Source organism: Sebastes umbrosus, chromosome 7 (genome assembly GCF_015220745.1).
Source record: "Sebastes umbrosus isolate fSebUmb1 chromosome 7, fSebUmb1.pri, whole genome shotgun sequence".
Classification (NCBI taxonomy): domain Eukaryota; kingdom Metazoa; phylum Chordata; class Actinopteri; order Perciformes; family Sebastidae; genus Sebastes; species Sebastes umbrosus.
This window is the reverse complement of record NC_051275.1, coordinates 32657550-32684895: the sequence shown is the minus strand read 5'-3', so window position 1 is coordinate 32684895 and position 27346 is coordinate 32657550. Positions and strand designations below refer to the sequence as shown.

The 27346-nt window shown below is 37.9% G+C and overlaps 1 protein-coding gene and 5 non-coding genes across 6 annotated transcripts; 3 read left to right on the top strand and 3 right to left on the bottom strand.

Annotated features, from left to right (window-relative positions):
• The first annotated feature begins 1315 nt into the window (after positions 1-1315).
• zgc:85932 (uncharacterized protein LOC405875 homolog) lies at positions 1316-25676 on the top strand. The gene is made up of 20 exons (XM_037774350.1): positions 1316-1588; positions 5011-5080; positions 7044-7162; positions 7354-7487; positions 9317-9488; positions 9674-9745; positions 10525-10616; positions 11185-11259; positions 12471-12622; positions 14503-14660; positions 14751-14959; positions 16211-16253; positions 17637-17711; positions 18536-18596; positions 20349-20413; positions 22583-22654; positions 23106-23184; positions 23609-23725; positions 24607-24665; positions 24989-25676. Exons 1-20 carry the CDS (start codon positions 1361-1363, stop codon positions 25013-25015), a joined length of 2079 nt encoding a protein of 692 aa, XP_037630278.1. The 5' UTR covers positions 1316-1360; the 3' UTR covers positions 25016-25676.
• On the top strand, positions 16696-16768 carry trnak-uuu. The gene has a single exon. It is a non-coding gene; the product is annotated as a tRNA-Lys (tRNA).
• trnak-uuu lies at positions 17356-17428 on the bottom strand. The gene has a single exon. It is a non-coding gene; the product is annotated as a tRNA-Lys (tRNA).
• On the top strand, positions 20732-20804 carry trnak-uuu. Its single transcript has one exon. It is a non-coding gene; the product is annotated as a tRNA-Lys (tRNA).
• On the bottom strand, positions 21108-21180 carry trnak-uuu. The gene has a single exon. It is a non-coding gene; the product is annotated as a tRNA-Lys (tRNA).
• On the bottom strand, positions 21677-21749 carry trnak-uuu. Its single transcript has one exon. It is a non-coding gene; the product is annotated as a tRNA-Lys (tRNA).
• Positions 25677-27346: the final 1670 nt, after the last annotated feature.

Here is a 27346-nt window from a genome sequence, read left to right as displayed (position 1 = left end):
CAAATATGTCTCTGTCATGTCCTGTTGTTTTTATTTGTTTTATCTGTCTATGTTTAAATTGATTCTTGTAAGGTGTCCTTGGGTGTCCAGAAAGGCGCCACTAAATAAAATGTATTATTATTATTATTATTATTTTATTCTCATAATAATAAAACTTTTTTTCTCAAATCTATGACTTTACTCTCGTAATATTATGACTTTTTTTCTTGTAATATTATGATTTTATCCTCATATTATGACTTTTTTTCTTGTAATATTATGATTTTATCCTCATATTATGACTTTTTTTCTCGTAAACTTCTGACTTTATTCTCACAATATTACGACCATTACTTGTAAAGTTATGACTTTATTCTCATAATATTATGATTTTATTCTCATATTACGACTTTTTCTTGTAAACTCATGACTTTATTCACCTAATATTATGATTTTATTCTCATATTACGACTTTTTCTCGTAAACTTATGACTTTATTCACCTAATATTATGATTTTATTCTCATATTACGACTTTTTCTCGTAAACTCATGACTTTATTCTCATAATAATACAACTTTTTTTCTCATAAACCTATAACTTTACTCTCGTAATATTATGACTTTTTTTTCTTGTAAACTTATGACTTTATTCTAATAATATTATGACTTTATTCTCATATTACGACTTTTTCTCGTAAACTTATGACTTTATTCTCATATCACAACTTTTTTTCTCGTAAACCTATAACTTTATACTCATAATAATACAACTTTTTTCTTGTAAACTTCTGACTTTATTCTCATAATATTACGAAATTTTCTTGTAAACTTATGATTTTATTATCATAACAATACCACTTTTTCTTGTAAACTTATGATTTTATTATCATAATATTACGACATTTTTCTCGTAAACTTCTTATTTTATTCACATAATATCACAACTTTTTTTCTCGTCAACCTACAACTTTACTATCGTAATATTATGACTTTTTTTCTCATAAAGTTATGACTTTATTTTCGAATTTACGACCTTTTCTTGTAAACTTACGACTTTATTCTCATATCACAACTTTTTTTCTCGTAAACCCATAACTTTATTCTCATAAAATTATGACTTTATTCTCAAATTATTCTCCTCAATGTGGCCCTAATACTCCGTGGTATTAAATAGATCATAGGCTACTAAACTGAAGATGTGGGAGTGCCTGGTTGTCAGGGTAAACCCTGCAGCAGTGACGTCATGTGCACCTCTCGCCCAGGTGAGCGTCTCTACCTGCGTGTCTCTCCTACCTGTAGGAGGAGTGGCTTCTGCTTCTGAGTGTTTGTTGTGTTCCTATATAGAAGCTCCGTTCAGAGCTCATATCTGGTGTTTTCATCATGATCAAGTCGTTGAGTGTGTCGTCTGAAGGCTCCCTGCCTTCAGACTGTTCTGATGAGCTGCTCGGATCTCAGTCCCGCCGCTGGCTGGCCGACCTGATGACCGGAGACATGGATCCGGAGAGCGGGGACGTGCAGCAGGTCGGCCGGGACGGACTGTTCGTGGACTACCACTTCCCTCTGGGGGAGCTGGAGATGCAGGCAGGGGTCAAGTGGAAACGACCTAAGGTACAGCAAAGATTGACACTAATATATATATATATTTTATACTAGGCTATATTTCTACTTTACTTCATTTGGAGGGAAATATTTAACTTTTTACTTACAAGTTCCTTTGCAGATTCACATTAATTAAACAAAATATAAAATCAATCAATAAATTATGATGTAATGTTATAGATAGATAAACTGGGGGTGGAAATTCACAAGCTACCCAACTAGTAATTAGCTACACCTTTACCAGCTGATGAACACATTAATGCATCAATAATTATAATCTAGTAATTATATATATATATATAAAAAAGTTGTGATATTATGTGAATAAAATAAGAAGTTTACGAGAAAAAAGTCATAAATTTACGAGAAACAAGTTGTAATATTATGAAAATAAAGTCATTAGTTTACGAGAAAAAAGTCTCAATATTATATATTTATTTATTTATTTAATTTATATATATTTATTTATTTATTTTATTATATATATATATATTTATTTATTTATTTTTATTTAATTTTTTATTTATTTAATTTTTAATTTATTTATTTTGCACAATTTAAGACTATACAACATAACAAAAAAAATAACGATATAGAGTGCAGGAAGAGGCAAAAAACCCACTGGGCTTATCTGAAGCCTCCACCCAGAGACAAGATTAATATAAAGAAATAAGATTAATATAAAGAAATAAAAATATGATTCTGCATAATGACTACTTTTACTTGTGGTACTTTAAGTATATTTTAAAGCCAGTATTTTTTATTTACTTTTACTGTGTTTTTTAATCTTTCTTTTTATTGTTTCCTTAGGAAAAATGACTACAACAACCTAAACCATAACAAATAAAATAATATGTACATATAATAACAGATCACAGTAACTTTAAATTGAAAAGAGGAGAAAAAATATGGCAGGAATAATAATAATAGCAATAAAATAAAACAGAACAGAACAAATAAATACAAAAAAATAAAAAATATAATACATTATTTTTTTTATTTAAAATAATAATAAATAAATAAACTAAATTCACGATCAAGCTGTTGATACTGACGTAACAGCCTCATAAAATCACATTTACTATCGGTGAATCACACATGGATCTTTCTGTGAATCAGACATGACATAACATTTGTAACCAGTTAGAGCTTTGTGCCAGATGTTTCCTTGTGCCAGATGTGAACACTATTGTTTTTATGCACCAGTGTCTTATAATAAACACAAACAGGGTAATGAGAGGGAAAGAAAGATGTCATCCCAGTTTCCATTAATACACTCAGTAGTGGAGGAAGTATTCAGATCATTTACTTCAGTAAAAGTACTATTACCACTCTGTGAAAATACTCCACTACAAATACAAGTTGCATTCAAACCGTTACTTAAGTAAAAGTCAAAGTATTATCAGCAAAATGTACTTAAAGTATGAAAAGTAAGTAAGTAAGTACTCATTATGCAGTAAGTGTTTCACTATTCTATCTGATGTTTCTGGATTAATATTACTGCTGCATTAATGTGTATGTTGCATTTGACCTCCTTTATATCCTGGCTAATTTAATCTACAGCAATGCATCATGGTCTATAAGATCATCATGTGTTTGTAGCGGCGCTGTCCTGTGAGAACCACGTATCTCTAAACAGTCAGCCTGTTTTCAACTTTGTGACGATGCATTTTCCAGCTGATCCAAGAGGCTTTTTAAAGAGTTTATTTAGCTTCAGAAGTAGGGCTGACAATCGATTAAAATATTTAATCGCGATTAATCGTGTGATTGTCCATAGTTAATCGGGATTAATCATCAAAAAATATGCTCAGATAATAACTTGCTTGCCCCAATAGGATTACATTACAGCCCTTAATCAAACATTCTCCAATATGTGAGTTACACTTTGCCTTCAGGTGCTACTTGATACCATCACATACAGCCTCTTCTTTCATTAATTTAGTGTAAAACTAAATATCCGAGCAAATAATATGTGCAGAGCTTCCTGCCCACCTCGTGTCATCCACAGCTGGCAGGTCTCCCTTTAATGTCGTCTGTCACATCCTTATCGGTGTTTGATTAGTTCCACCTGTCGATGTTTGCACCTGGAGAACTGACTGATGGGCGTTGATTGTTCTTTCAGTTGTAATGGCAGTGATTTCTGTATGTAATTGTGTGTGCGTGCGATTTTGCACAAAAACAAACATTAGGTAGTGATGACAGAGCAGTTCAGATCAACCACATCCAACAGGATGTGTACAAAATACACTCAGTTTATTATTACTGTAAATAACACTCTCATACAACAGCCTTGCAATAAATCGGTCAGTGTATCTTTTGGACATTCGATTTTGCTTTCACTAACTGATATTAAAAACTAAAAAACTAGTGGTTATTTGATTTTCATTTTAAAATACAAAAATTATATTTGAAATACAACTCGCTTTTCTTTATCAGGGTCTAAATGGGATGAACTAACTTTAAAAAACGGGTTGATTTTCATTTTATATTTAAAAAAAAAAAAAAAACAATCACTAGAAGACAGAGACGAAGAAACGCCCCGTTTTTTTCATATTCTGTGACCGGAAGTTGCCATTTACAAAGTAAGAGCGCATATGAGGACGGTGCTGTGACATGTCTTCTTCCCTGAGACACACTCTCTTAATGTTTCAACGTACTGATCCATGTCCATCACCTTCAGTTTCACAGCAGCACTGTGCTTTTTTTCTCTCGTACTCATCACCGTCCTCACACGCGCTTTTACTTTGTAAATGGCAACTTCTGGCTGCAGAATATGAAAAAACGGGGCGTTTTTTCGTTTCTGTGTTCTAGTGATTTCATTTTTTGTCCTTAGAAATAGAAAATGAAAATCAACCCGTTTTTTTAAGTTTGGTTCATCCCTTTTTGACCCTGATAAAGAAAAACGCCTTGTATTTCAATTTTATTTTTTTGTATTTTGAAACGAAAATCAAATAACCACTTATTTTTAGTTTTTTAATATCCGTTAGTGAAAGGAAAATCGAATGACCAAAAGATACACTGATCTAGATCCTTCATGAAGGTTATAATGTGTTTCAGAGAGGCTGTGGTTTATCGTGCTGTTTCTGATTGTTTCTACTAACTTGAGACGATCATATACAAATTATTTATCGTACATCTACAAAAATTATACATTTCAAACACTTTGCACAGAGACAAAACTAATATCAACCTTGCCATCTGACTCTGGGTAAGACGGCTGAAATACTCCTTCAGATATTGTGCCAAATTTATGCCGCATTGCTTTGATACCAGCTACCAGATTATGCTTTAATAATAAACTGCCACTCCCTTTCATGGTGCTGTTCACACAAGCTGAATCCTGTTTTATTTGGCATGATTTGACAGTTTCCTGTTCCTCATCCTCCTCCTCTTTTTGTTCAACCAATCATCAAACTCCTTCCTGTTTCCAGGAGATATGTTCGTCTCCTCAGTTCATAGTGAACGGAGCTACGCGCCTGGACGTCCGCCAGGGAAAACTCAGTAAGTAGACAGCTGTTACACAACACAGTATGTTCAGACACGATGAGTCCACAAACACGAGACACACTTCTCCCACAAGACAGTCGAGTAAAAAACATTAACTTTGAAGTACGTAATAAATCATTATTTATGCATTGGTATTTTTTTTAAAGGTGGATAAACTTGATATAATATATAGAAATATCAACAGGCAAACTGAGGTCAGGAGAGTCAACCTGGGGCCAGCTGCATAAAAATAGTCTTCAATATAACTTAAAGTCAAACTTGCTATAGACACTTAAATTTACCTGTTGCATAAAGATTCCCTATAATGTAAGACTGACTTAGATAGCCTGTCGCACATACTGCTATGCATGCACCAAGTATGGGAGAAAATAACCGAGGAGGTAAACAGCATAAATCCAACAGTCGTTAGAACCGTTAACAATGTTCAGAAACAATTCAAGAATATGGTACAAAAATCCCCAAAAGTAATGGATAAACAGATAACACATAATGAAACTTTAAATCCATAGTATCGCAATCACAAACAGTATTTTAACACTAAATAGGATTATATTAGTGTGTGTCAAGTAGCAGCATTTGTCAGCTATTAAAGAGTTTGACAATCAGCTCTCTGATGTGAGTTTTCAAAGCAACATAACGCAGCTCCAGAGAGGCCACGCCATCTGTGATGGATCCACCGGTGCATGAATAAAACCTGATGCACCTGCAGCTGATGAAGGGTGACAGCTGCTACCGACTGGTGTTATTCAACCTGATAAATGACGTGAAGAGCAGACTGTGATGGGGAATGAGTCAGGAAGCAGTATACTAAACAGCCCCAAACCGACAGCTGTATTATCAGAACGGGTTACTGGATGTTTCATATTTTGTTGCGGTACCTTTGTTAGCCTTTGGCATCAAAACCGACTGGCCAGCTCCCTTTGTACAGCCATGGTCCCAACTTGTTATACAACAATTTTGTTAGGAATTTCTGTATTTGTACATTAGTTGTGACCAACGTTAGGGACCTGACCTTTATGAGAGCCTGAGGACCAACCAGGTTGAACCTGCTCTTCCTCCACGAATACACTGCAGAGAGCAAAACCAAGTGTTTGATAGTCCAGGCTTCCAACATTAACAAACAAGTCATTCCTTTTATGCAGCAACATTTCTGTCCCCATGAATTACTACTTATTACTAGGGCTGTCAATCAATTCAAATATTCAATTGAGATTAATCCCATGATTGTCCATAGTTGTTATCTGTTCAAAATGTACCTTTAAAGGGAGATTTGTCAAGTATTTAATACTCTTATCAACATGGGAGTGGGCAAAAATGCTTGCTTTATGCAAATCTATGTATATATTTATTATTGGTAATCAATTAACAACACAAAACAATGACAGATATTATCCAGAAACCCTCACAGGTACTGCATTTAGCATAAAACAATATGCTCAAATCATAACATGGCAAACTGCAGCCCAACAGGCAACAACAGCTGTCAGTGTGTCAGTGTGCTGACTTGACTATGACTTGCCCCAAACTGCATGTGATTATCATAAAGTGGGCATGTCTGTAAAGGGGAGACTCGTGGGTACCCATAGAACCCATTTACATTCACATATCTTGAGGTCAGAGGTCAAGGGACTCCTTTGAAAATGGCCATGGCCGTTTTTCCTCGCTAAAACTTAGTGTGGAGCTTCCTTTGCGACAAACTAGTATGACATGGTTGGTACCGATAGATTCATTATGTTTTCTAGTTCAATATGATGCCAGTATCTTAGCTCTAGCTTTAAAACTGAGTCCACTTCAACCTCCGAAAGATCGATTCTGTTAAAGAAATTAGTGGCGTTAAAACAAATGTGTGTTAACGCGTTATTATCGCGTTACCTTTGACAGGCCTTGTTGAAATGCAAACTTTGAAGGATGCACCCTCCTTATAACCTGACCTGCTTGTCAACCCTCCTGTCCTCAGATGACTGCTGGTTACTTTCTGCTATCGCGTCTCTCTCCGTGCATCGCTCCCTGCTCAAGAAGGTCATGCCTCTAGGACAGAGCTTCCAAGACGGATACAGCGGCTGCTTCTCCTTCAGGGTAAATACCTGAACGCTGCCTAACATGCTGTTGTCTGTGCAGCACGGCAGAGTCTCAAGAAGCCAGTATTTACCCGCAGTTGTAGTGTTAAATAATCAAAGACAACGACAAAAGAGAAACTGACATAAAGGAAAGGATATAAGCCTTTTTATGTTCTTTGTAAAACCACCACTCCCTCTGTCTCTCTGTAGTTCTGGCAGTACGGTCAGTGGGAGGAGGTGAGGATAGACGACTTGTTGCTGACTCAGGACAACAAACTGATCTACCTCAACTCCCCAGAAAAACACGAGTTCTGGAGCTCCCTGCTGGAGAAGGCCTACGCCAAGTGAGTCTCCGTCAATCAGTGTGTGTTTGTCAATCATTACCTCATTTGGATGCAACTGCAGAATATGGTTAACCTTGTGAGAGTAATAACATCCCATGAATTGTGACACTTTTTCCCCATGGGCACCTCGAAGATATTTAATTTTGAAACTAAACACAAATAAGTGCTTCTAATGTTTTTCTTTTTGTGAACCCTTTGACATTTCGTCGGGCACTGCGATCAGGACAAAAATATTCACCTGTGCACAAGAAATCTAAAATCAAATAATGCCTCGTACACACTGCACGAGAATCAAGCCGATTTTAGGCCCGATTCTCCCCTCCCGACAATCGTCAGCAATACCCTGATTGTTTGATGGTTCTAAAGATTCCAGATGTTCCTGTGGTGTGATCTGTGTATGTTAAGAGTGTTTTTTACATCCTGGCCGCACCGATTTCAAATCGTAAATATCAAACATGTTAAATATTTACAATCGGATCTCCTGTTGTGTGTGGGGAACCCCGAGAACAGATGATAACGCAGTCACGTGGGACAGAACGATAGCCAATACAGAACCAAGCTGACTGAAGAAGGAAAGACAGCCACCGCCGTCATGGCAGCCGCGGCTAACGCACGAGCTAATGCAAAACGTGAAGCATAAAGTAGTAGTAAGATGGAGCTCAGAAATGAAGGACCAACTTGTTGATTTGTGGCAACAACACAAGTGTTTATTTAACGTGTCTCCATGACTTCATCCATACATCCTTCCTGAATTTTCAGTACAAAGTAAAAACTAACATCGCAAATTTTTCCTGCCCGTCGTTCACCATGTTTGTTTACACAAATGTTTGTACTGTTTTTTTTTTAGTCGAGACTCTTGTTGTTCATGAATGAAACTGTTAGTGTGTTGTGCTGTTTTGTCCAGAAAGTTGCTTTCCACACACTATAGGAACAAAGCTCTTAAATTGAATATAACATGTCGTTATGTGTGGGCGCTCTCACATTTTACATATCTGTTAAGATCTGATAAATCTTTTAGTTTGGGCCAGCCTTAACGGGATGCTGTCCATATAGTTTCACACTGCGTGTTCTGACCTGTAGGGCAGAGATTTAATCTGCCTGTTACAGATGTTTCATAATTTATGTTCATTTGCAAAAAGTCCATGTTTAGTAGCTTTTTTTATTTGATATTGTTACTTCATCCAATTCCAGGTAGCACTAAAATCTACTGTATAACCATAAATAACAAATATATAAACACATACATGTTTTCACAGATGTTTTGCATGTAAAATAGTTATATATCTGTGGAGTCTTTCTCAGTTACTGTGCGGTTCTCTTACCTGTCTGTAATTGAAAACCTTTTACATATCTCCCTTGTCGATCGGCGTCTGTTTGAAAATGCCTTCGGATATGGATATTCATCACTTTATTCAACCAGCTGTTCTGTCTAGCTGCTTCGCTGTCTGACTCAAGATTTAATGTTGCATATCTTGCTTGTCTGTCAGCATTTCTCCTCAATTAATCATCTGGATTCCCAGGTTTCACAATTTTAAAAAGTTTTATCAGAATTGCCAAAATGAGCCAAAAACTTGTCACAAAAATAAAAGTGTTCATCCGGTCTCTTCTGTGAGGCTTTAGAGCAAACTGTGCAGCGTTAAATCATCCTGAAGTCCTTTCATCTCTACATACGTTTCCCTTTCTAATTGTACTTGGACGTTATGTGTTGTTCACCTGTTTACCTGTTTTCTTATGTCTCTCACAAGACTTGTACTGCTCAATAAGACCTTGTTTGTCTGTTTACAACCTTGAATCTGATGTTTTTGTCCTCTCTGTGTCTCTTGTCCCAGGCTGAAAGGTGGCTACAGAGCTCTGGACATGGGCTTCCCTCATGAGGCCATGGTCGACATGACGGGCGGCGTGGCTGAGGTTTTGAACATCGCCTCGCTGCCCAGAAAGCTGCCGGCCTTCCTCAGACACCTGCTGGCTAAAGGAGCGCTCATCAACTGTGCCAACTGTCAGGTACGCGGAGGAGGTTAGCGGGGGCGTGACGGGGGCAGGATTTGACTTGTTAGGTCTAGTTTAAATCCCCTGGACCTGCTGGGAAACACCGGAGCAGAACGTGTTCCCATTGAAGGTTTATTTTTATGGGATGAGTCACATTGTCCTTCTGTCCTGACTGTGGGTGGATGTTTTTTTCCCTTCAGGGTCCTCTGGAGCAAAGAGATGAACTGGGCATCATGTTCAGACATGCCTACTCTCTGACTGCAGTAGAGCAGGTAAATAAAGTTAACATTCTTATTTTGAGAGCTTGACTTGACCTAAAACAAAATAACCACCGATGGTAATTGCTTCACATCAAGTCCAAATATACTATTATTATATTATATATAAAGGCAATCTTGGCAGCAGCATGCTTTGGATATGTTTTTTGGCAAAAGTCTGATTAGAACCTCTGATTTTTTTATCTGAATTTGAAGCTGCAATAAAAGATGCCTATAATTTTACCTCGCAGCACACGGGAGTTGCTGGTCTACCGCTGCCTCAGTCGGTTGATTAGTTTGTGTTATTGTGTGACTTTGGTGAATCCGAACTAACCAAAGTCACACATTAATATAAACAAACCGATGGAGGCAGCAGTAGACCAGCAACTCCTGTGTGCTGCAAGGTAAAATTATAGGTTTGTTCAATGGAGTCTGGTGGCTTTGGAGAGAGTAAAGATGGATAAAACTGCATCAGTTCTCCATCAGAAAGGGTTGTCTGACAGCGAGGTAAAGCACTGAAAATATCCTAAATATGGTTTAGGTGTCTAAAATGTGTTTTGCTGCTGCCCTCGTCCACAGCAGTACATTGTTTTGCTCCCGTGCTGATACTCCTGTCTGTTTCTCCAAACTCAATCTACTGTAGGTAATACACTGACTATGGATCAGTACCTCATACAACCCCACTTCAAAACACCTGAACTATCCCTTTAAGTTCTTTAAATGGAGGATGCATTCGTCATGGCCTGTTCTTCTCACTGCTTTTCTTTCTGCATTTGTTTGTCCTCCACTGCCAGGTGAAGACGGCGAACGGCGCCGTGGATTTGGTACGAATCCTCAACCCCTGGGGCAACACAGAGTGGGAGGGGCCCTGGAGTGACTTGCAAGGGTTGGTACACACAGGTTTTCAATTTATTGTGTAACTGTTACACGAAAATGTATTCATGAAGATGTTAACTTAACAACATTAATGAATTTCTCTCTTTAAAGCTACATAAAATTGTTTGTTTGTTTTGCATCCGTCTGCCTGCCTCAGTCCAAGTGGAACAAAACCTGATTACAATCTAGATATAGGAATAACAATATTAATAAAATCAAATATATTCACCTTCCCATGAGATCAGGTTGGTGATGGATAAAAAGGTTATAAACAGGAAGCAAGATAGATATTGTTTCTCATGTTTCTCACCTCTTCTCTGTTTTCCGCAAAAACAATATTGATAGTCAGCTTTGGATAAAAATTCAGAAGTAATTCATGCATATTAACTGATATAGCTCCATTTATCTGTATTTACATACCTTGTAATCAAGAATATGTCTAAAAGAAAGACAAATATGAACATATTTCCCTTACACCTGTTTTTTTCCCTGAGGGAGTGGTAACATTTTGAAATACATATTTTCCATGTTTATTTTGTGTATAAATATAAAAGTCTTCCCTCTCTATCTCTGTGCAGTCCAGAGTGGAGCACAGTGAGCGTCGAGGAGCAGAAAAGACTGGGCAGAGTCAGACGGGAGGACGGGGAGTTCTGGTGAGTTTGAACGTCTCTCTGTGACGTAGATGACTCTGACTTTGACTGTCCGCCTTCTGCAAACATGAAACAAAACACACTGCGAGTCTGAACCGCAGTGTGTTTACACAAAGAAAACAAGCCGGCTCATCCATGACGTTACTTTCTCGCATGCACACATGCTTCTTCATTTGTCAAAGAAAAAAAAGGCAGGCACTGTGACATTGTGACTGATGATGATATGGACGATGTTTTCATTGCAGCTTTCTGCAGTTAGAGATGAAATTATTTTAAAAGAAATATGTGAACAGTTTCATTAGATAATACATTTATTAGCTAAACATTTATTTATTAACTATTGCATAAATTATTAGCTATTTATTTTCGTCCTTGAATGTTACTTGGTGACAGTTCTGAGAATAACTAAAGCCAGCTAACACAAGGTTAGCCTGTTTTAAAGTTAATTGTGTGTATTTCTTCTAGGGCTGTCAAAGTCAACGCGATAATAATAGCGCGTTAACTAGCTAGAGTGAAGATACTGACATCATATGAAACTACAAATGTCATACTACCTTGTCACGAAGGAGGTTAAATAACACTCACAATCAGTCTTTCACAGGTTGTAGTGGCTCAGTTTTAAAGCCAGACAAGATGCTGGTATCATATGAAACTAAAAAACCTAAAGACTCCATCGGTACCAACCATGTCATTCTAACTTGTAGAAGAAGGAGGCTAAATAACGCTCCGAACTTACGTTACATTTTGGCGAGGAAAAACTGTCATGGCCATTTTCAAAGGGCTCCCTTGACCTCTGACCTCCAGATATGTGAATGAAAATAGGTTCTATGGGTACCCACGAGTCTCCCCTTTACAGACGTGCCCACTTTATGATAATCACATGCAGTTTGGGGCAAGTTATAGTCAAGTCAGCACACTGACACACTGACAGCTGTTGTTGCCTGTTGGGCTGCAGTTTGCCATGTTATGATTTGAGCATATTTTTTTATGCTAAATGCAGTACCTGTGAGGGTTTCTGGACAAAATGTGTCATTGTTTTGTGTTTTAATTGATTTAGAATCATAAATATATACATACATTTGCATAAAGCAGCGTATTTGTCCACTTAATGTTGATAAGAGTATTAAATACTTGACAAATCTCCCTTTAAGGTTCATTTTGAACAGATAAAAAATACTCACCATAATCAACTCACCAGTTTCTCTCTCCATCAGGATGTTGGTGTCAGACTTTCGACAGCACTTTGAGTTGATGGAGGTTTGTCACCTGACTGAAGCTCTCAGCGAAGGAGTGGATCCGTGGTGCTGCATAATGCATCATGGGAACTGGGTCCCGCGCATCACAGCAGGAGGCTCTCCCCAAGGAGGTAAGACACATGATGAAACATGGTGAAACATGTCTGTGTTGTTATTGTTCTGTGTATGGTAACTTGTGTAACTCTCAAACTGTGACCATTATTTACTTAATCTGAGGGGAGAACCTTTAGTGGAGACTTTTTTTAATCATATTTGAATAAGAAGCATCTTGTTTTCCTGATTCAGGAGGAATGATTCCCTTTAGCCTGTGAAACATCTGCAGGAAGGAAGTTTAAATAACAGCAGCTTTTAATGAAAGAAATGACAGCAAAACAGAGTCAATCAGAAATGATAAATTACTGTGAGGACAGTATTTCTCAGCAGGGTGATGAGAAGCATGTGTTGTTGTCCTAATAATTGATTTGGGCCACTGGTGAAATTAGCATTTTAGCTAAGCCCAGTATATTTACTGCAGCGTGTTTATCACCCTTTAAATAATATAAGATATGTGAGCCACAATAGTGCAGGTAATTATGTTGTCCCTGTTTTTTGTTGAAACAGACTCCTGTTCATTATTTGCATAACAGCGTTCACTTGGAAAAGCCCTGCTGCTTTGGTCTGTTTGTACGAGGTTAATGATCCGTTGTGCTTTAGGATTAGTTGTCAACACATCAAGCTGAGACACGTTTTTATACGTACCAAAGTGGTGCCACGGTACAACAGTCTGTCTGTGTAGGTGTGGTCGGATTTAACTTTCACTTATGGCAAATCTTCTCTTCTCTTATTGAGTCACACCACACCACTGAAAAATGAACAACAACCCAACTTACAGAACATTTGGCACATGAACATTTGTTTCAAGTTTCAACTTATTTATTTTGTGCACACCAATTACAGAGAAAAAATGAAAATCTTAGATCGCAGACTCCCTCTAACAATGATCATACAAATATGTGTAAAAAGAAAATCGTGCAAGTAAAGATCATCTTGACTTGCCACCCAAAAAATCAGTGTTAGTGTACGCTATATTTAGAATATTTTCACCAGTTTACCTCGTTGTAGGCAGCCCTTTACGACGGGGAACTGAAGCCGTTATCTACGCTCTCGCCAAAGCAACGAAACATTGACAAAAACACCCAGTAATTTTACCTTGAAGAACACAGCAGTTGCTGGTCTACCGCTGCCTCGGTCGGTTAGTTTGTTTGTGTTATTGTGTGACTTTGGTGAGTCTGAGCTAACCAAAGTAACACAAACAAACAAATAAACAAACATGCAGCGGTAGACCAGCAACTGCTGTGTTCTTCAAGGTAAAATTACTGTTTTTTCAATGGAGTCCGGTGGCTTTAGCGAGAGCATAGATAATGGCTTCAGTTCCCCGTCAGAAAGGGCTGTCTGACTGCGGTGAAAATATTCTAAATATAGCATACACTTAAACTGATACTGATTTTTTTTTAGATGTCTAAAATCCGTTTAGCTGCTGCCCCCATCCACAGCAGTACATTGCTTTACTTTGGTGTGCTGACCGTCATCTACTGTAGGTAATACACTGACTATAGATCAGTACCTCAAACAACCGCACTTCAAAACACATGAACTATCCCTTTAAGTTTAAAAGTTTAAATTCCCTGTTCTGACTGCGTCACATTAGTATTAGGATCAGACAAAAACGTCCCGACCTAAAAGAGTTTTATTCACAACATAAATATACTGGAGTCCAGTTCATTGTTTGCCAGCCAGATGTGACGTTGATCTCGGAGGATGAGATGGAATTGACTCTTGTTTGACTGGTCTGTCAACTTTAAGATCAGATTTGATTGTTCCGCAGCCCAATGCACAAGTGTTAGTGTGACTCTGACAGAGTATAAGTCTGTACCTTCACATAGAAGATGGTCACCCACACGAGGAGCTTTACTTGTCTTTTTAATCGTAACTCCTACATGCATGTTTCCAGGTTTGTTCTGGCAGAACCCTCAGTTCTACTTCAGCCTGACGGAGGTGGACAGCGGCTCAGCCAACTCCAAGGAGAAATGCTCCTTCATCTTGGCTCTGATGCAGAAACACCAGAGACGTCGGGGCATTAACCTGGCTTTAGCCCTGCATGTTTACTCGGTACACACACACACAGTATATATGTATATGTATTATCTCAGTAGTTTGTATATCCATGCACGGTATTATAAGTGTGTTCTCTCTCTCCAGGCCCATCCTAAGAACACTTACCTGTCGCCTGAGGACTTGAGTGCGCACCGCCCGGTCCTCCGCAGCCCTCATTACTCCTCACGCCGGGAGGTTGTCCTTCGTGGCTCCCTTCTACCGGGTCACTACATCATCGTCCCTTCAACCGCAGAGTCCAATCAGCAGGGAGCGTTCCTCCTGCGCGTGCTGACAGAGCAGGGCAACGCTGCCATGTGAGTCATGAATCAATCGGCTGCAGACAGAGTTTAGAAAGTAAAAAAAATACCATCAAACTGTGTGTTTCAAGTGCAAAAGGACGGTCTTCAAACCTTCTGATGAGATGAAGAAACCTCAGAGGGCTTGTTATCACTGAGGGAAGTTTGAGGTTACATGCTGTATTACAGAGTCCCATTTTCTATCAATGAGTAAACAACAACTCCTGACTAAGTGACATATTTTATTGATATTTAATATTATATTCAATGCATATTAACAATAACAGTACAGAACCGATAAACTATACAATTAACCTGAATAGTAAACGCAATAACAGGAGGAAGTTTGTGTAAAACGAGCCATTTGGATGAATTTTGGGCAGATTATTTCCTGTGAATATTCAATCAGAGACGAGTTTTCCTCTTATTTTTAGGAACTTTTAATAGAATTCTTTGTCTTTATTGTGTATTTTTTTTTATTCTTAACACTCATGCCTACTTAATAGGCTTCTTTTTCGATAAATTCAGTGTTTTATTAGTCGAAATCTTGGTATTTGCAACCAAAAGTGATACGAGAGGGTGGAGCTAAGTACAACCAAACGCTGAATAAGACATTTTTAGGCGACCAACATTTTTACAATTAACTTTCATGAACTGAGATCACACGGTGAAAGAGTTAAAGTTGTAAGACGAAAACATGGACAACTCCCAGACCGGACACCGCCGTGGTAGCGACCTGTCAATCACAAGGTAGTCCCGCCCTAGAGCATCCCCTGCTTTATGGTCTATTTGACTCTAAATGGAACCATAATTTACTAAATGAACATCATGCTGTATTGAAGAAGACTTGAAACTAGTGATTGAGACCATAAACTCATGTTTACAATGTTTACTGAGGTAATAAATCAAGTGAGAAGTAGGCTCATTTTCTCATAGACTTCTATACAATCAGACTTCTTTTAGCAACCAGAGGAGTCGCCCCCTGCTGGCTGTTAGAAAGAATGACAGTTTAAAACACGTCAGCATTGGCTTCACTTTTCAGACAGGGATGTTGGGAACCAGTGGCTTAAATCAATATTCAAAAATGTATAACTTGTTGTCATAATAGAGTGCACTCTGCAGGCCAAGTGAGATGAACTTGCATTATATTTAACACAGCGTGTTCGAGTCGACGGTTCATTAATCAGCCATGATGATGATAGAGCTGTTGGGACTTTAGCATTTGTGATTATAAATTCTAATTATGTTTTCATTTTATTTTTCTTCCAGTCCAGCCCAAAAACCACCACAAGAGATCTCTTCAGTAACAGAGGTAGGACACAAATCAGTCACTAAAAATAACTAAATATTCAGCTGGTGAAGTAGACCAGGCTTTAAACTAAATTCACCAGCGTTTGGAGATAAAAGTCAGAAGTTAGTGTGTGAGAGAGTCTCAGTAAAGCCTCGATAGCTCAGTCGGGGTAGCGACTCATTTCTCAAGTAGTCTGTTGATGCAAACATGAAATATAAGATCCACTGAGAGCTGAGCATATTTTCTTAAAGTACTTTGATTTCTGGTGAATTAACAATCGGACACTTTTGCTCAAGTATTGAACCTTAAAACTCTCTTGCCTGACATGTTTTATTGATCATGTTAAAGCTGTTATGTAGATCAATATGTTAAAATATTGATACCATGGTCGAGGTTTGAAGACAGTATAAGAGTAATAGTACACTCTGATTCTTTCTTTATACTGTAAGACACTGTAAATAGAGCCTGGATAGCTCAGTCGGTAGAGCATCAGACTTTTAATCTGAGGGTCCAGGGTTCAAGTCCCTGTTCAGGCGAGACAAGTTTTAAAATACTAGAAGCAGATGACGACAACAATCAGTTGTCATCATTCAGTTACATTCAATCATTCAGCTACTAAAACTGGAGTTTGATTACACACAGAACTAAATGAGAAACGATACGCACTTCACTCTAGTAGTAATAATAAACAAATGCTGCAATGCAGATATCAAACTGAACTGTATATGTATAGTTTCAGTGTTTGTGTCATACAGTTTGTTACATACAGTATAGTGATATGTCGTCTTCACAGCAGCCGTTTTGTCATGTCATTGCAGGGTGAACACAGGGGTAATTGATAACATTAATTATGTCTCTGATCCATTGAGGTGTGCCCGGGCCTTTACTTGGTATTGTGCATGCTGATAATTGACAATGATAATTAATGAATTTGATCAATTACACCTGTGTTTGTCCTGCAATGACGTATCAAAATGATCCTGCAGAAACTGTTTATTATAACTACAAGAGTGAAGTGCGTACTGTTGTACCATTTAGTTCTGTAGGTATTTAAACTCCAGTTTTAGCAGCTGAATGATTTTCCTGTTGTTGCCGTCTGCTTCTAGTATCTTAAAACTTGCATCGCCTGAACAGGGACTTGAACCCTGGACCCTCAGATTAAAAGTCTGATGCTCTACCGACTGAGCTATCCAGGCTCTATAAGCTGTAATATACAGTAAGAACCAAGAATCATAGTGTAGTATTACTCTGCTACAGTCTTCAAGCCTCTACCTTTGTGAAAACTCAATATTTGTTGACATATTGATGTTCAAAAACATTAAAAGAAACTGCACTATATGGCTAAAAAGTTGTTCAGTAGAGATTTGTTTGTGAAAGTAAAGTTTCTGTATTTTCTTCCTGCAGCTTTCATTTCCTCACCAGGCTGCTCTTCCTTCGCCTAAATCTGTCAAACAACTGTTCAAGAAGCACTGCAACAAGGTGAGATTTACTCGCACACGGCTGCTGTACATCCAAGGTTTGAACTTTTAAAGGTGCCACTCGGATGTTTGCAACGCTGGAAAAACACATTTGTGGTGTTTTTTTGGCACATTTGACTACGCAGAGTCAAACCATGCCGCGCTGATTAGCATTCCCATTACCAGTTTAAATGCGTCAAATCACGCCCGACCCGCCTCCAAGCGGTGTGACGTCTCACCGACCGCGGCCAACCCATGATGACCCCCCCCCACAGTTTGGTACAAAAATACCAAAGTTACCCTTTAAGTTTGTGCTGAAAATGAAAACCCAACATTTCCTGATTTTGCTGCTTCATAATAAAAGCTTTTAAATAACAAAATAACTTTTATTGTGAAGAATTTATAGGAAATGAAATGTGTTTATCGTTGTTTTACAGCCGCTCCTTTTACCACCGATCACAGCCCGCTGCTTTTAAACGTCATCGACTTCAGACAAGCTCCCTCGTCAGTTAAAGACACGCCTTAGGGCGGGTAACCCTGTAATGGAGATACAAATCAGTGCCGTGCTGGGCTGACGCACCAAGTCTAACCGGGACAAGCCAAGCCAGCACATGTGTATGGAAAAGTCCTATTGTTCCCACACAGTTTAGACAATCACAATAATGAATTAGGTAAAATGGTAAACCCCACCCTCCTGCTGCTCCCTGCAGGTTAATACAGATACTAAAGGTTATATATAATTACTGGTTTAAACCACAGGCTGTGAGGAGCTGTACTTTCTGAATGTAGATGTGAGAAGAGGAGTGTGTTACGCTGACCCTTATGTTCCCTGCTTTATGTCATCAGAAAGGACTTTGCAAACCAGTGCACCTCCACAACCTGCTGACGGAGGTCATACAAGGAGGAGGTCAGTGGTTCTCTCTGTCTGCTCTCGTGGGTGGATCGATCGACTTGCTCTATCTTGTTTCTTTCAAAAGAAAATGTGGTGCAATTAATTTAATGATGGTGGGAACAAGTTACACGTCAACCTTGATGTTGTTTTTGTGTACAAAACAGAAACGAAGGATTCTCTCAGGAAACACAATAACGTCTATAGTGGTTACGTCATTTGATTTTAGTATCACATGTTCATCTGGAATGACTCTTGTGGATCCAGTGAGCCCAACTGTATTCATGTGTGATGATGTTAGGAGACATTTCATTGTAGTGAGACCAATTTTTAAAACTTGACCTCACTGTATAAAATGACCTGTGGTGACCTCTAGGATAATCACAGCCTCATGAAACTTTACAGCCACAAACTAGAGACCTAGAGCATTCAGAGGATGGATGGATCAAACTAGAGACCTAGAGCATTCAGAGGATGGATGGATCAAACTAAAGACCTAGAGCATTCAGAGGATGGATGGATCAAACTAAAGACCTAGAGCATTCAGAGGATGGATGAATCAAACTAGAGAACTAGAGCATTCAGAGGATGGATGAATCAAACTAGAGACCTAGAGCATTCAGAGGATGGATGAATCAAACTAGAGACCTAGAGCATTCAGAGGATGGATGGATCAAACTAAAGACCTAGAGCATTCAGAGGATGGATGAATCAAACTAGAGAACTAGAGCATTCAGAGGATGGATGAATCAAACTAGAGACCTAGAGCATTCAGAGGATGGATGAATCAAACTAGAGACCTAGAGCATTCAGAGGATGGATGGATCAAACTAGAGACCTAGAGCATTCAGAGGATGGATGAATCAAACTAGAGACCTAGAGCATTCAGAGGATGGATGGATCAAACTAGAGACTTAGAGCATTCAGAGGATGGATGGATCAAACTAGAGACCTAGAGCATTCAGAGGATGGATGGATCAAACTAAAGACCTAGAGCATTCAGAGGATGGATGAATCAAACTAGAGACCTAGAGCATTCAGAGGATGGATGGCTTTCCTAGCTAGATTGACAATAAGGGGGTTTCTGAGCAGTTTACACAACAGAAGAGCTCGCCATCCAATTGCCGAAAAATGCAATTCTTGCAGAAATCTCAAAACGTTTTTGAAACCAAATCACAGCATGGCTTTTTCTATGGTGTTCCTCAAGGTCTTGGTGTCTTAATGTGGAATTTTGGAGGGATTATTGATCATTTTTATCAATTCTCAAGTGGTAAAGAATGGTTAAATTTAGCACCAAATCTACGTAACAAATATCAACCCAAAAATTGCTGCAACAACTTATGAGACATAATAGAGCATGGAGATGACCATCACATACTTCTATCATAATGTTCTAAACCCTTACACACCTTCACAATTAATTAATTAATGTTTATTTCTGATTTATGACTAGAACAACTTGACACACAGTGCTGAGCTGCATCTCCAATTAATCTTCAGGTTCCCAGCTTTCAGATGACGTACACCACTTCTATGTGACATCTAGTGTTGACCTTCTATCTCCCCCTAAACACCCCCTGTACCCCCCTAAAAACAGACAGAAACAGGTCTATTGTGGGTCTCATAGAGATAAGTAATTTGGCCTTGTTTGTACGAGCTGGGATCCACACCCACCTCTACTGAAACCCGCTATTAGAGGCTCATTAACATAACAATGTGTAATGCCTGCATGTTAAAATGTCCACTGATGATCTCATTTGTTGTGCTCAGTGTTGGCCGGCAGTGAGAAGTACTTGGAACTGGAGCACTGCAAGAGCCTGGTGGTCCTCATGGATGTATCCTTGAATATTATGTCTATTATATCTGTCTGTCATTATCTATCTATTATATCTGAATGAGCACACTCGGTATCAGAAATTAAAAAAAAAAAATGTTTTTAAAATATCACATTTCAGTATTAGCAGACAGATGACCCGACCACGAGTGAAGAACTGATAAAAAATAAATTCAGAACAGAAATGTCTTATTGATCATGTTAAAGCTGTGATGTAGCTCTATATGTTTTTAAACTATTAATACCACAGTAGAGGAACAATAGGAGAGTAATAGTGCACTGTAATTCTTTATTCTTACTGTAAAACACTATGAATAGAGCCTGGATAGCTCAGTCGGTAGAGCATCAGACTTTTAATCTGAGGGTCCAGGGTTCAAGTCCCTGTTCAGGCGAGATAAGTTTTAAGATAATAGGAGCAGACGACGTCGACAACAGGAAATTATCCAACAGCCAAATCTTAGGTTTAAATCGTAGACTGTATATATGAAGGAGATGTAGTTTCTGAAGCTTTGAGTTGGGAATTTTGTCTGTCATGTTTTTTTTTATGGCTATATTGCAGTATTTGTTTATTATTAGTAATAGTATGTTGTCCGTACTGTTTATCATTTACTGCTGTATGTATTTAAACTCCAGTTTTAGCTCCTGAATGATTTTCCTGTTGTTATTGTCTGCTTCTAGTATTTTAAAACTGGTATCGCCTGAACAGGGACTTGAACCCTGGACCCTCAGATTAAAAGTCTGATGCTCTACCGACTGAGCTATCCAGGCTCTATTTATCACATATTAGAGTAAAAAAAAGAATTACATTGTATTATTACTCTGCTACAAGTCCCTGTTCAGGCGATACCAGTTTTAAAATACTAGAAGCAGACGGCAACAACAGGAAAATCATTCAGCAGGAAATCTTAGGTTTAAATCATAGACTGTATATATGAAGGAGATGTAGTCACCGATTAGTTTGTGGATTATGGTTCTGAAGCTTTGAGTTTGGTAGTTTGTACATCATCTGTTTTTTTTAACATCTATATTGCAGTATTTTTTATTATTAAAAGTGTGTTATCCGTACTTTTTATCATTTAGTTCTGTATGTAATTAAGCTCCAGTTTAAGCTAACTACCCAACTCAAAGCTTCAGAAACTAAATCCACAAACCATCTGTGACTACGTCTCCTTCATATATACAGTCTATGATTTAAACCTAAGATTTAGCTCCTGAATGATTTTCTTGTTGTTGCCGTCTGCTTCTAGTATTTTAAAACTGGTATCGCCTGAACAGGGACTTGAACCCTGGACCCTCAGATTAAAAGTCTGATGCTCTACCGACTGAGCTATCCAGGCTCTATTTATAGCATTTTACAGTAAAAACAAAGAATAACAGTGAACAACAACAAACCTCTATGAAAATTCAATATTCTTTTAGAACATATTGATGTTTAAAAAACTCTTTTTGGTGATCCTCACCAAATGAGTTGATTGATTGGATCAATATTTTCGAAACATATGCATGAAGTACAGAACTTGTGTACTCAGTTACTTTCCACCACTACCTGCCTACCTGGGAAAAAATGTTGGTGAATACTGTTTCTCTGCAAAAGAGCACTGACAGGTGTTTTCTATTATTTTGTCCACCCCTTTTTACATCATTGAGGTTAAGCTAAATAACAGAAACACCTCTCTGTGTAATGCAGTACAATTCTACTATATGTATTATTTATTTGTATATTTATTTATATTTTCAATTATTATTATTATTATTATTATTATGTAGTTATTGAACTAACTTATCAACATTGTTATTATCAATATATATTTATGCATTTATTTATTATTTATAGTTATATTTATTATTTATATTTAAATGCTCGTTATTATTATTATTATTTATTTATTTAGTTTTGAACTTACTTATCATCATTATTATTATTGCCATTTATGTACGCATTTATTTCTAATTCATAGTTATATTTAATATGCATATACTTATTATTATTATTATTATTATTATTATTATGAACTTATTGAAATGATTTATTAACATTATTATTATTATTACCATTTATTTATTAGTTTCTCTCCTCCTCTTCCTCCTCCTATATCATTTGTCACCTGTTTGTCAGTGTTGAGGGTTGTTGGTGTTTGTCTGGTTTTGTTCCTTGACCTCAGTGTTTCAGCAGGACCAAGGCAACGCTCGGCTGAGCTGGCCAGAGTTCCAGAGTCTGTGGGATAAGATCAGGAGGTGGACGGTAAGATCATCAACACATCAGTAATGAGAACAACACTGTCACAAATACTCCGTTTCACTGGGGAATACGTCACAGTACAGAAGTACAGAAGCTGCTGACTTGGGCCAGTTAATGGACTTGGACAGTTGTAGGCTGATTGTTTGTCTTTTAGCAAGTCTCTTGCGTACCACCAGAGGTACGTGTACCACAGTTTAGTCCACTGTAGTAGTGAGTATTGCATGGCAACAGCATTTTAAGTTTAAACTCATCATACTGATAAAAACATCCAGATTTTACTCTCATGTTGCTCAGAATTGTAATTGTAGCATACTTTCTTTTTATTTCATCATGAATTTCATCAGTAGGACAAAATCCTTTCCTTCAGAAGTCTGTCCATTATTGAGCATTATGTAATGAGTAAAATAAGAAGACATTATGTCAGTTTATATGCAGTTTTTTCATGTTTTTTCAGGATATCTTCCTGGTGTTTGACAAGAACAACACAAAGCTCCTGGAGTATAAAGAGGTCACCCCCGCTCTGAAGGCAGCAGGTAGGACTGAGGACACACAGACGCATAAATAGATTCACATTTAATACATTTATCAGCTGCATCTATCGGTTCATGTGTAACACGTGTACAGCCGTGTAATGCTCCGTCAGGGGAAACTCATCCGACCAGCAGAGGGAGCCAGGCCTCCTCTCTGTTCCTCTTCTTCTCTGCTTTTTAACATAGTTTGTTCTCAAAGGTGGAAGTAACTTGTTATATTAATCTGACTTCATTTGCTTATAGATAAATGTCACATTTATCATTGAATTATTAGATCAAGAATCATATTTTTGGTGTCATCATAGTTTCAAATACAGTTCAGACATTAATAACATCTTCTTCCAAACTGACTGCACATACATCATGTTGAATAAAGTGTTTTTTTATTCTGAACTGTGTTTGTTGGTCTGGCGTGTCTCTGCTGCAGGCATCCAGGTGGATGATTTGATAATACAGCTGGTTGGACTGAGATACACGGAGCCGGACATGACCATCAGTTACCCCGGCTTCCTGTACCTGCTGATGAAACTGGAGAGCATGATCCGTAAGGGAGGGACATGGGGGGAGGGAGTTACAGTTTTCATGAAATCCTATGCTATGTCATGTTTGCATCCAAAATAATGCTGGTAATTTTCACTACGAGGCCGGCATGTATAGGGAGTTTGTATTTACAGCAATGATATGATGCCGAAATCAAAAATAAATAAATTAATATGTCATTAAATGTACCAAAAATGATATAAAAAAATAATGAATTGATAAAATATGGCATAAATTGATATTTCTGTTTTAATTTATTTATTATTAATTAATTATTTACTATTTTTAATTATTGTATTTAATTATTTAATAATTATTTTAATTTTAAATAATTATTTATTTATTGTTATTTATTTATATTTATTATTTTTATTTTTGCATTTATTTAAAAAAAATTTAAATGCCTTTGTTTATTTTAATGAATATATCTATGCACTTTGATGCCGATCAACCAATAGGTGAAACGTTGACCCCATGACACACTTTGAATGGCAGCCCCCTTTTTTGCATAATGAAAAATAAATGCTAAATAAATATATTTTAAAAAATAATAAAAATAAGAAGTAATAGGTGTCTCCCCGAATGTTGAAACGGATCCCACGCCCTTAACTACAATGTAATTTAAACTATCTGATCGTTATACATTTAAACTGCAATACATTGATCTATAAAGTTCAATCAGGTGACAAAACTAACATTCAGGTTTCACCTGGAAACAGTGATTTGAAAAAACTTGACATAGTTAGAAAAGCTTCTCAAAAATCCATTTAGTGTCCTAAAAATAATGCAAGATGTCTCGACACACCTGGTGCTACAGGCAGGAAAAAATAGAAATATTTGCCATCACAGTTCATGTTTCTCAATAATCTTTGTCCTCTTTTGCAGACAAATTTCATGCATTCGACATGGTGGGAATGGGAAGTGTAACTGTGAGCTACAGACAGGTAAGAACATGGACTTATATCGGCACCGACTCCTTCCTCTTTCTCTGCTTTAAATACTTTGAATGAAGAATTGAAAGAAATACAAAAATAGAGGTAGCAGGTGTGATATTTATTTTACTGTCTGAATATAAATGACTTTAATATTTACACCTCCGTTTGGCAGCTTCTTTATTCAGATGTGAAAATAAAGTAACTAACGCAAGCTTTTGTGGCAGGAGATTTATAACTTTTGAACAGTTGTGTATGTTTGTGTATATTAATGTTCGTCATTAAACCAGGTGAGTTTCAACTAAATGTTTTTTCTGTTCTCTGATTGGTTCCAGTGGCTCCAAATGACCATGTACAACTGACCCGGTCCACTCAGACGGATTCTGATTTTCATGCATGATTTAAATGTGTTTAATCGTCAGATGTTTGAAAGTAGATGTGCTGTACAGTTCAATGATATAGAAACATGTAGCAAACTAAGACTTCATATGCCATTCATATTTCCTCTTGTATGTCGTCATCATATAGTCAAACAGTAACAATGGAAACACCTTTACCAACTCTCTTCAGTCATGGAAAAACCCGGGGTCAAAGGTCAAAACAAGGAAAAGTGAAGCTTATGATTCACTGTGTTGGAGGACACTTCAGCAAAGGTCACCTCAATGATTTCATGAATGAAACTTTAACATGTTGCCTCTCCCCCCGCCCCCCTCCGGTCTAATATGAAAATTACCAGCGGTGTAAAATAATAAGTACAGAAAACGTGATGTAGTGCCCTCTAGGGTTCCCTCTTAGTGTAGAAAACATGATGAAGTGCCGTCTAGGGTGCCCTTCCAGTAGAGAAAACATGATAAAGTGCCCTCTAGGGTTCCCTCTTAGTGTAGAAAACGTGATGTAGTGCCCTCTAGGGTGCCCTTCCAGTAGAGAAAACATGATGAAGTGCCCTTGAGGGTGCCCTTCCAGTAGAGAAAACGTGATGTAGTGCCCTCTAGGGTGCCCTTCCAGTAGAGAAAACGTGATGTAGTGCCCTCTAGGGTGCCCTTACAGTGGAGAAAACGTGATGAAGTGCCCTTTAGGGTCCCCTCCCAGTAGAGAAAACGTGATGAAGTGCCCTCTAGGGTTCCCTTGCAGTAGAGAAAACATGATGAAGTGCCCTTTAGGGTGCCCTTCCAGTAGAGAAAACGTGATGTAGTGCCCTCTAGGGTGCCCTTCCAGTAGAGAAAACATGATGTAGTGCCCTCTGGGTTGCCCTTCCAGTAGAGAAAACGTGATGTAGTGCCCTCTAGGGTGCCCTTACAGTGGAGAAAACGTGATGAAGTGCCCTTCCAGTAGAGAAAACGTGATGTAGTGCCCTCTAGGGTGCCCTTCCAGTAGAGAAAATGTGATGTAGTGCCCTCTAGGGTGCCCTTCCAGTGGAGAAAACGTGATGAAGTGCCCTTCCAGTAGAGAAAACGTGATGTAGTGCCCTCTAGGGTGCCCTTCCAGTGGAGAAAACGTGATGAAGTGCCCTTCCAGTAGAGAAAACGTGATGTAGTGCCCTCTAGGGTGCCCTTCCAGTAGAGAAAATGTGATGTAGTGCCCTCTAGGGTGCCCTTCCAGTAGAGAAAACGTGATGTAGTGCCCTCTAGGGTGCCCGTCCAGTAGAGAAAACGTGATGTAGTGCCCTCTAGGGTGCCCTTACAGTGGAGAAAACATATGAAGTGCCCTTTAGGGTTCCCTTCCAGTAGAGAAAACGTGATGTAGTGCCCTCTAGGGTGCCCTTACAGTGGGAAAAACGTGATGAAGTGCCCTTTAGGGTGCCCTTCCAGTAGAGAAAACGTGATGTAGTGCCCTCTAGGGTGCCCTTCCAGTAGAGAAAACGTGATCAAGTGCCCTCTAAGGTGCCTTTCCAGTAGAGAAAACGTGATGGACTACATGCTAGAAAACTCTTTGCATGCTGGTACCCTTGCCCTGGTCGCCCTTCATACAGCCCGAGGTGACCCCCGCCTTTAATCATGACACATTATTGTGTGTATTATTTTCACACCAACACATTTATTAGTTGATTCATCATTTAGTTGACTAATCATTTAATCATCCTCCACTATGCATTTCTTTACTGTGGTAATGTCTTAAATGCCTTAAAGCAGTAAAATCCATTTATTTACTGGATGGATGTCGTGTACATGGTTGTAAAAAAATTTATATAAAGTGGTTTTGAACTTTTGGGGTTTTGTTTCAATAAAGAATATAGAAAGAGTCAAAGTCTTCTTCAGTTGGTTTCAAGGCTACCAATGGGATATGTAACGGTGAAAGACAATTAATTAATCAGAATCAGAATCAGAAGCAGAATGGTGTTTATTGCCAGGTGAAAGAGGTATACACTAGGAATTTTCTTTGGCTTTGTTGGTGCAAGACAAACAGTATAATAACAAAAGAATAGATAAAACGTTAGAATAAGATAAGAATAAAAATGTACAATTTACAAATAAGCTATAAACAAAAATAAACATGATATAAGATATAAGTAGAATGAAATGTGCTCACTTTACTTTGGTACCACTTAAAAGTTGATTAAAACGGACTATTTAATATTTGATGAAATATATTTCTTATTTTTGTTTTTATGTTTTTGTAAGAAAACCTGAATCTGGTTTATTGCCAAGTAAGCTTTCACAAACAAGGAATTTGCTTTGGTGCATTGGTACATAACA